At 41.4% G+C, this 10,822-nt stretch overlaps 1 protein-coding gene across 3 annotated transcripts in view; it reads right to left on the reverse strand.

Annotated features, from left to right (window-relative positions):
- LOC310874153 (carbohydrate sulfotransferase 3-like) overlaps positions 1-9,737 on the reverse strand; it is a 305,274-nt gene extending 295,537 nt beyond the window's left edge. For all 3 annotated transcript variants that reach the window (XR_014570537.1, XM_083786844.1, XM_083786843.1), the window contains exons 1-3: positions 9,474-9,737; positions 1,546-1,753; positions 529-1,008 (exon numbers count right to left, since the gene is read on the reverse strand). Coding sequence is in view for 2 of the 3 variants with exons in the window: in XM_083786844.1 (XP_083642970.1) it covers positions 529-1,008; positions 1,546-1,625 (560 nt within the window). In the remaining variant the exon portion in view is untranslated. The remainder of the gene's footprint in view (positions 1-528; positions 1,009-1,545; positions 1,754-9,473) is intronic.
- Positions 9,738-10,822: the final 1,085 nt, after the last annotated feature.

Consider the following 10,822-nt stretch of genomic DNA (forward strand, 5'->3'; position numbering starts at 1 on the left):
CGTTTCCATGTTGACATACATCAAAAAACCTGAAATAGCAGATTGCGACGCGTTGTAACCTTGTAGATCAGGTATTTCAGCATTTCTTTTTACATTTTAAAGTATAATGTATAAAAATAAATATGTATAAGAATAATGAATATCAGTCATTTCTTTGTATATTCAGTTATCTGTGCTGTGCATTTATTTATTACCAGGTAAACATCAAATGCATTCTGTTCACAATGTTCCATCCCACAAACAAAAATTAAATGGTTAATCGCGATTATTAGTGCGACAAATCAATCGTCGCACTAATTATAAAACTTAAATGTGTAATCGCGACAGACGGCACACTTGGGCTTCCATGCACGGCCTAAAGCCGCTCCTAGCAGGCGTGTCTTCCTGGTTTTTAGACGGCTGGTGGATGGAAATTAAGCTCCACCCTTCACATTTCCATCCACCAGCTGTCTAAAAACAAAAACCCGCTCGCGGCTTTTGGAATCTTGGTGACGCTAAAGTGTGCCTGCGCTGACAGACAGCCCCTACCTGCGGAACAGCGCGGCGGTGACATGGTCCTCGGGCAGCGGCTCCATGAAGCTCTCCAGCAGGGAGAAGTCGCACAGGAACAGCTGTCGCAGGACGTCGCGGTAGGCGGGCGCGGCCGCCGTGGCGTTGGTCCCGCCGCCCTCCAGCGTCAGCGTCCTCTCCACGTGCCACAGCGGCTCGAACAGGTAGAACATGTTGTCCCCTTGCTGGTTGAAGAACTCGCCCACGAAGGAGGAGCCCGTCCGGGTGGTGGCGAGGAGGAGGATGTGCTTGCGGCCGGCCGACGCCGAAGCGGCCTCCTGCTGGGGCTCGGTGTAGTTGACGAGGCGACGTTTCATCAGCGTGAAGGCGGGGTCCAGCTTGTTGTTGAGCGACGTGGTGAAGGAACCATTGTGCTTCAGCAGAACGACGGAGGAGGAGGAGCCTCTGGTCTGGAGAGGGGTCTGGGGGGTCTGTTTCAACGCCAGCTTATCCGACACCCTGAAAAACAGGTTTTTTTTTTTTGGTCAAAACGCCAAGAGAGAGCAAATAGGTCTATTACTTACTTACTCATTTAAAGCATTTGCTAAATAAATGCCAAACATCATGGTAAATTAGCTGTCTTAAACCTTATATACTTTGTTAACTGGGGTCTCCCAGCCCTGGGATCTATCCATGCCATGGCCCTCTCATTTTCTCCCTTGCACAGTGCACACCTAATATTGTGGCCAGAAAATAGCAGATCTACAAGCTCACAACATTGCGTGACACAACACGCTGTGAGCTCGTACATCTGCTTCCGATGAACGTTTGCCTATTATGACGTTATGTTTCATCGAAACGCTAAGATAAAACAACAGCAGGTCTATTATTTAGCGTGGAATTTGAAAGCATTTTTTGTGTTTGCTAAATAAATGCCACGCGCCACGATAAGTTAGCTGTCTTTTAAGCTTGAGAGAGATAAATGCAACGGACAGGCCTCGGTGCGACTGTTGGAAAACACAAACAGCGCTCCATTGATCACTGAAATGGGCTTACCTCGAGATAATGTTGTTTTCCTTCTCAATGATAACAAGTGCCACGACGAAGACAATGGATATTGTGTATTTGATCCTCATTCTTGGATGTAGCGGTGCCTTGGATACGCTCTTATAGACTGTTTTTAATAGGTTCTGCCAATCTTCCACCACTCCGGTTACCTTCTTAAAGAGCCCTTGAGTTCCCCATCGTAAGACAATGCTTCATCCTGTAAATGAAATGAACATGGAACTGTCAGTCACACTTCTTTTTTTGCGCAGTCGAACAAGTCGGCCAGCATGCATCGCCAGTACTCACATGTTTTACGTAAGTGAAAGTATCAATGCTGCAATGTAGAAATGTCCAGAATTCTAAATTTACTTGAGTAAAAGTACAAAAGTATTGGTATCAAAATTTACTTAAAGTATTAAAAGTAGAAAGTGCTCATAATGCACAATTTGTCGCGTGAAATTTGTCAAGTCTTTTAGCAGATCTACAAGCTTACAGCAGATCAGCTATTTTCAAATGGCCGGGATATAAGGCTGAAGTGGTTAGTGTGTTTTGTAATAATAATCAACATCTACAAAGTAACTATAGTAACTAAACTTTTCATAATTGTAGTGGAGTAAAAGTACAATACTTTCCTCTGTGATGTAGTGGAAAAGGTATTGCAATTTGTAAATACTGAGTATACAGTATGTAGTTACTCTACACCACTGCATGTATCGCACTCTCGGTCTCAATTCCTTCTGTCAAAGCGCTTGTGGAAATTTCTTATAGCTGCTCATATTAATGGGGAAGTTAAGAGCCTATTGTTGCATTATGCCATAAAACCTGTCTGTTCCCCATAGATGCCTAGTCGGCTTATACCACAATAAAGGGGTCCCTCAGCAAAGCCCTGGTTTTGCTGAGCCTTTTTTCCTGCCCTAGCTGTGCCTCAAACTCTCCTCCTGCGTATATGCAAACTTCAATAACAATGGCGTTGTGTAGAGTGTTTGGCAAAGCCAAAAGATGGTGCGACTCACTCTGGGACAAAAGCGCATCTCATAACAAAGTGAGAAAAGAAAGAAAGCTCCCAGCAGGGCTTTACTGGAATCTAATCTCATCTTTAAGAGACCCAGGGAATGGAACATGCCCACCCACCATGCATGCACTAGAAAACCTGGTGGCACCCCAGACACAACTCAAGTTTATACTTGAGTCTTGTCTTTGAACTAGCGAGACCAAAATGTTCATTTTCTGAATAAAAACTAATCTCGTGTTTGTTTTTTTTGTTTGTTTGATTTTAACTCCTGTTGCTGTGGATTTAGCGTGAAATCACCCACAACATGCAAGGCATTACTAGCAGACAGCTACTTTCCTCTGTCAACACTGAGAGGAGAATCAGAGATAGAGTCCATTAGCTTCATGACTGGCCTACTGTGATGTGAGAGATACCATCTGGGTATTGATCTGAAGGACCGCAGCTGCTCCTGCATAAATGTAAAGTCAGTGTGCAAAAAGTAACTAAGCACATTTACTCAAGTACTACATCGCACCACGAGACACTCTGAGCTTCTAGATCTGCTCTTATTTGGATGAGTACAATTTTGTGGTACTTTACTTGAGTCTTTCCATTCTTTATAATTTAATTCTCCAATATATATGGTATTAGTACAAAACATACATTAACTGATACATCATTAAGTAGGGCATTATGTTAAGCAAAGCAGCAGCCCACAAATTAATTAAAATCAGCTCCACGTTTACCGGCTGCATCAATAAACTGATGAAGACATGATTAGTGCAATACTAGTTTGAAATCGAACATTCTGCATAATGAGTGTTTTTACGTTGTTATGCAGATGTCAGCTAGTGCTTTTGTTCTCTAGTAACATTGTGAATGCAGGACTTCTCCTTGTGTTTCTAAATTGTGGTATTGCTACTTTTACCTAAGTAAAGACTGGTACTTTCTTCTGTCACTGCATCACCCTGCACTAAACTGCAGCTTTAGACTGAGGGGTAGACACATAGGTATATACACCAGAATAAGTACACATATGTTGTGGGCCGGGGGAGAACCCTATTTGTCACTATAAGCCTTAAAGTGTGGTCCTAAAAGTCTGCAGGGCATTCAGAAACATAATACTTATATAAGTGTGTAGGATAATAAGCCTCTACCTGGGAGGCTGTGGGCAGTCAAATGAAGCTGAGGATGGATTTAATGATGGCTGCGGATATCCTGCACCCCCCAGTCCCGAAAGATTACTATTGGGTTACCTTTGAGATAATACAGTATAGCAACTTGGCTATGATCCTTCCACTAATCCTAGGGATTTAAGCAGAAGCTACACCACTGTGGGGGAATGGATCTGCAGTAGATCGTCTCCTGATTTGCTTCTAATCAATTCACTCAATGAGACACATGAGGCTCAGGAAATGATCTAACTTGTTCTTTATTCAAGCAGCTTAAAGAGAAGTACATGATGGCACAATGCATGGCCTGAGCAGATCTCTGAAAACAGTAGTACTTTATAATACTATGGGTCAAGTCAAGTACTGAAACTACTATAACTGGTATACCAGCTGGAACTGGCTGTTCTCCCTGAGTCCTTGACCTCTGGCTCTACACTGGTTCTCAAAGTGGAGTCTGGGGAGGGGACTCTTTGAATGTGTTCCAAGGGGTAGAAAACCCATTGGACTAAACCAAATTATAAAACAGCAAAAGGAAAACTATCTGACACACTGGAAAGAAGCAACACAAAAGCAGAGTAAACTAGAATGCTATCTGGCCCTAAACAGAGAATACACAGTGGCAGAATACCTGAGCACTGTGACCGACCCAAAACAAAGAAAAATCTTAACTAGGTACAGACTCAGTGAGCACAGTCTCGCGATCGAGAAAGGCCGTCATAGGCAGACCTGTATCCCGAGAGAAGACAGACTATTCACCCACTGCACACTAAATGAAGTGGAAACGGAGCTACACTTCCTAACCATCTGTCCATTGTACCAAGACATCAGAGACACATACTTCCCACAGATTACAACCACACAAGGAGATTTTGAAAACATGACAAAATGACAAAAAACTCCCATATCTGCTGGGCGAAGTACAACAATGTGCAAACACAGCAGCAAGATTTGTGAGTTGCTGTGATAGGAGAAGGATATCAAATGGAACACAACCACCGTAAAGACTAATCATTGTGTATATTCCTGCACTATACCTGCATCGAGTGATCTTGGTACATAGAAGTTGATCTATTGAAGATTCTGACAAAGTACATCATTTTTGTTTTGATTGTATTGCTGTATTGTTGTATTGTTCTTTCTGCTTTGGCAATGTAAACGTATGTTTTCTCATGCCAATAAAGCCCTTTGAATTGAATTGAATTGAATTGGGTCTCCAGCAAAAGGAGGAACAGTTTAAAAACACTTTTTTTTATTCATTTATTGGAAAATGGCTAACAAATGACAAATGTTGGAACTCCCTGGGCCATAAAATGTTTTCAAATAGGGGTCCGCTGCCAAATACACATATGTCAAGGGGTCCTTGACATGGAAATGTTTGAGAACCGTCTCTAAAAGCTCTGATACAGGTGGAGCACTGATACAGAGATGGACAAAAGTAATACAAGCAATCCATGTATTTCTTCCAAACCATCTCGTCCACCACACCAGTATAAAACACGGCAAGGCTGTCCAACAAATAACAGTCTCACACTGACGTCATTAGAATAAGGTGTCGTTATTATGATATATCTGCCATCCCAAACTGCTAAAGCTGAAATCAAATAAGAGTTACAACAACTCGGGACAAAAACAAACGGCTAAACAACCAGCTTTCTATCTTTTTATCCAATAGTCCCACATCTGTGTTGATGAAAACACATGGGTTCATGGGATCCTTCGGGTGCTACCAATGGAATGTGGAGGGTGCTGGTGATTACATATGGATCACTGTTAAATGATTACAGGTCCTGCCACAAGGCCAAGCCATTAGTGTGACTGCTGCTATTAATCAGCAGGAAGTGCAGCTTACAGACTCTTCCCACTCTCTAATAGAAAGGTAGGTGTGTGTCTTTCACACGGAAACAAGTCCTAGACCAGACCTGCAAACCATGCAAAGACAGTTCTGACCTAGACCACCCATTACTGATGTTTTGATCAATGTTTTGTCAACATTTTCTAATTGATTTGGAAAGACATCTTTATTTTGATTTGATTAAAGTTTATATTTAACTTAACCCATTAAAACTGGGAAAGCATCTAGAGACGTTTTAGATTTTTGTGTTGGTTATTCAAAAATGTGTGAGCTTGTACACCTGCTATTTATTTTTATTTTTGTTGTGGTGAGAGAACTACTGATTTAGAAGGCATTTGTAGAATCAGCCTTGGGTCTATATGGGTGAAACAAAAATAAATAAGTAAACACAATTAACTATTTACTAGGTACAAAATAAACACATGAACTCAACTCAATAACTTAATCTAACCACACATTTTCCCCTTTAGACTAGGGGTTAGGGTAGCCCAAATTAGGGACCCCTTTCAACCTGAAAGGCTAGTAATTGCTGATGCCAATGATGTAAATAAAAAGGCAAATTAACCAATATAATCGAGAAACAAGGCTCCGGCTCGACCCAAAATACATGTCTGGCATTTTGTGTACATTGATGATGAGCCTGGCGGGACAGGGGTTCCTGTTTCGGTTCTTTACACAACCAGAGGTTGCAGTTCTAACATCCTGTTGCAACCTCTCTCTGTCCTGGGCCAGCTGCTCTGCTCTGTGGTCAGACCCAGGAGAGACAGCAATCTAAACACAGGCCTGGGTTGGACACTGCATGTGAAATTCTCCCAACGGGAATCGGGGAAGTTTAGGGCTCTGACTGGTGGGTGCACGCTGCAAAAAGAAAATCCAGAGTGTCAACCACTTAACCACATAACCACCTCAAACATTTTTTTGAAACGTGGGGGAAAAGAAACGTCACACCGCTACACATTTTTGGCTTGTAGATCATCTGTTTGATCAGTGACTTTATGACTAGGAATGTTTTGAATATCTTTTTCTGTGCCCTGTCTTTGTCTATAATGACCATGAATGAAAGAATTGGGGCGCCAGCCGCCAGTTTCACCGTGGTTAAGCAAGTGTCCATTTTCACACTCTAAAAGAGTTCCAAGACTGGATCGTGTAAGCGTAGAACAGTGTCAACGTGGAATGGTGTGTAATCAAAGGGTGTGTACTGTACTACTGGCCCGTCCACTGAGGTGCGCTTTCACCCAGAGGAAATCTCCACTCCGTCTTTGCACCACTCTGCCGCATGCCACAGCCTACAAAGGTCTCTTACACAGCTGAGACTCCCAAAAGCCCCTCCTGGCCTGGGCACAGATCAGTGCACATAAACTCCCAGGGTCAGTCACTCGTCAAAGGGTCAGTGACTATAACCTCTGGGATGTTTCTAGTCATGTATGACCCGGAGACTAAAGTGATGAGTAAGTGATGTCAATGTTAATTAAGATCTGTGGCCGATTCCACTAAATGCCTTCTAAATCAGTAGTTCTCAAAGATTTTTCAAAAGTGTAAAAACGGCAGATGTACAAGCGCTGTGAGCTTGCAACCCGCCTGAACACTTATTATGGATGATAAGACATGTAATATTTTGTGAACTGAATACATAAGTCCTCAGGACTTTTATGTCTTTTAGCCCTACTGTCTGACTGTACCACGTGCTGTTTACATTTTTACTAATAAGGTTTTCAATCAATCAATCAATCAATCAATCAATCATACTCATTATATGGCTTTGCATTATCTGGTGTCTGGAAAACATTACATTCTAGCAAGCATCTACCTGATGTTCCCCTGCTTTTTTGCTTCTATAAGTTATAATCAATATAGGTGAAAGTTTCTAAAATAGCAGTAATTGGTCTGATCAAATGTGATTTTAAGACAAACAAATAATGTCAGCGCAATTAATCATCAATACAAGCCTAGTGATGCTTCAACTTGTACATGTATTCTAATCTTACACACAGTGAATTCCTCAGTGTTCATTTATCCATTTGTGACTCTCAAAGTGTACAGATGGATCCATTTGGTTACATTTGTACAGTCTCTCGAGTTAAATGAACACTCAGGATAATACAGTGCACCAATTATCTCAGCGTATTGTACCAAACGCTCAAGCTGTGTTGAAATGGCCATACGCTGACATTTTCAAATATTCACAAACCACTGAGGCATATGACACGTTTGATCATCTGCTCATAACCAGACCGCCATTATATTACTGACTGTACCATTTATCATCTTGTTATAAATGCTTTTAATATCTGCCACCCCTTTATTGTCAGTGTTGTGGAGGCAAATTCAACATCAGCCAGCAAGCCAGCCAGCTAAAAGGCACTTTCATTCATTGTGTTGTAGGCCAGTTGGTCTCAAAGTAGGGGTGGGGGACCCCCTGGGGTCCTTGAGTGGGTTCCAGGGGGTCCCCAGTCACAATGTGATGCAATGGCCATTTTTATTTTTTATGTTTGACAGTAGTTGACAAATCTTCTTGTATGGGGTTCCCTGGCACAAATTATTTGTTGGGGTTCCAAAGCTACACACGGGGATCCATGACATGAAAATGTTTGAGAACAATAGGTGCTATGGTAGGCTGCATTGGTTAACACTGTCAGCACAGCATCATACATGGTATGTAACTGTCTCGGTGCACCATTCACCTCTCCGCTGTTTGTCTGCAAATTCCAAACTACACAAGAATGTAGCCATACCTCGTGTACCACAAACTTGCAAAGTTTGCTTTCCAATTGACTGATGCCTGCTGGCAAATCGACATTAACGTGGCATTCTAATTATACGCCTCTTCTTCAGGTGATAAAATAGTGTAGCCTACTATTATAGTGCAGGCTACGTGGAAACTGAGAAACATGGTCATATGGCACGTCGTGTCTTGCAGCCTGATCTGGGGCAGTTAAGTATTTCAGCTGTAATTACTAATCAATGACACTCATGCCCAGACAGACAGACAGACAGACAGACAGACAGACAGACAGACAGACAGACAGACAGACAGACAGACAGACAGACAGACATCTTTATATAGGTTTGGACAATCAGAGATATCTGATCAGACTTCAGTAGATATATTTTTGACAGCTTATACTACTTCTACCACACTGCAGTACATTGAGGCAAATATTGTACTTTTTACTCCACTACAATGATTTGACAACTTTAGTTACTAGTTAATTACTTAGTAAATGTAGATTAATATTACAAATACAAAACATAGGCCTACATGAAGTGATCAATTATTTCCGGACTGGTAAATATTATTAAGATAAGCTACCAGCTATAGTACCCAGCATAAAATAATGGTAAAGCAACTTTACCAGCAGCAACATTAAAGTGATGCACACTTCATTCATTACTAATCCAATATCATTGTGAAATGGACCATTCATTCTACATAATGAGTACTTTTACGTTTGGTAGGCAGTGGCATGTCCCAATACACATTTAGGCTACACTTACTTAATTATTTTGGAATGCAGAACTTTTACTTACAGTATTTGGACATTGCGGTAGTAATAGTAGGCCTAGGCTATATACAAATCCGAGTAGCCTACTTTCTGTAGCCCACCACTCTCTGCACTGTCTGCAGTCTCTGCAAAGCCACATTTTCACATAAAGTGGCGCGTGGGGCCCATATAAGCACTAGCCTATAGCTCATTTTAATGTAATTAAGAAAAGTCTAGGCTACAGGCTACACTTTACATAATGTAGTGTTTAAATTGCCTATACTGTTTATTTAGAATTTCGCAAAACAAACTGAACTGAACAACTGAATTAAACATGCCACAACAAAGTTTAGTGAAAATTAAATGAAATATTCTCATATCAAAATACTTGCCAGAAACAGTAGCCTGGTCTAAATGCCAATCAAAGGCTGTATACGCACCATTCTGTGAAGAAGCATCCATCCCACATGATATCCATAAAAGTGATCAGGCTTTCCTCAGCACAGGACTGACTCCAGGTGAAAGTTAATTCCATGTCGTTTACTTCGCATCTAAATTTCACTTTTTTAAGGCAAAGGATCAAATCTAAAAGAAATGTTTACCCTGCATTGCCCAGGCGAAAACTTAGATGAAAACATGTTTTAAAGTTTTCGGTGTGGGCTACTATCTTAACATGAAGCCGGGATATAAGGTCTACTCTCCCCTGTGCGGAGTGTGCGCTGTCTCCAATCTGACTAACTGAATGACATGGACACCGCAGTTCACATGGAGAACCGCGGTCCCAAAAGTGATTTGACATGACATGGGGCACACAGGCAGCACACTCGTTCACTGACTGAACTGCAGAACTGGAACACTCGACAGTCGACTCCTTTATATAAAGTTATCCTGTCGTACAAAACTCGCAGACAATGACCAGCTAGGTTGCCGCTTGGACATTAAACGATTATGTTTCATTCATTTACTTTTAAAATTTTAAGTGATTAAACAGCCATGGACGTTGTCAGCGGACTACCGTATGTATATAAGGGGAAATAATACCACCTAGTGGACACAAACATGCATTGCTTACATTTTTGTCTATTTTTGCTCCGAAAATAAAACAATATTTGATTGATTGATTGATTGATACTTTATTTGCAGTTTGCAGGGGAAAGGGCACGAGGAAGTAGGCCTACAAATACATATAGCTGTGGGCGTTTGGGCTGTGGCTGCACGCCTGCACCAGAGCTAAATTCCATTTAAGGTCTGCTAATAAGAGGATTTGAAACCCAAGCAAGCCCTATGGCTTGTTTCCATTGGGGTCCGACTTTATGTACTCAATTCATCGAAAAAGATTTGACCCTGACGTGATTTGAACACGCAACCTTCTGATCTGGAGTCAGACGCGCTACCGTTGCGCCACAAAGTCGGTGAAGTACCACGGTAGCCAATTGAATTAATATAATTTGTATTGACCAAAGAATGTACAAAAAGCTGACCAAAAACATCAACTAAACCACAATACTATTAATAATGATAATAGTGATCTTAGACTAGCCTAACATTTAGATTCTCGTAGATGAATTTAATCGATTCTGACATTTCAAGATTGAAAATGTCAGAATCGATAAAATACATACGAGAGTCTAACTAGGCTAATCTTATACTCTGGCTTAATGCCACCAAGCCAGAGTAGGTATAACATTTTATGTAACTTTCCTAATACAATATTATTCGTTTTTCATCAGTCACACTATGAACTACCATTCCCATGATATCAGTCCCATAATGATGACGACACAGCCGT

The sequence above is a fragment of the Protomyctophum parallelum genome (genome assembly GCF_964188405.1).
Source record: "Protomyctophum parallelum genome assembly, chromosome: 17".
In the NCBI taxonomy this organism is placed as follows: Eukaryota; Metazoa; Chordata; class Actinopteri; order Myctophiformes; family Myctophidae; genus Protomyctophum; species Protomyctophum parallelum.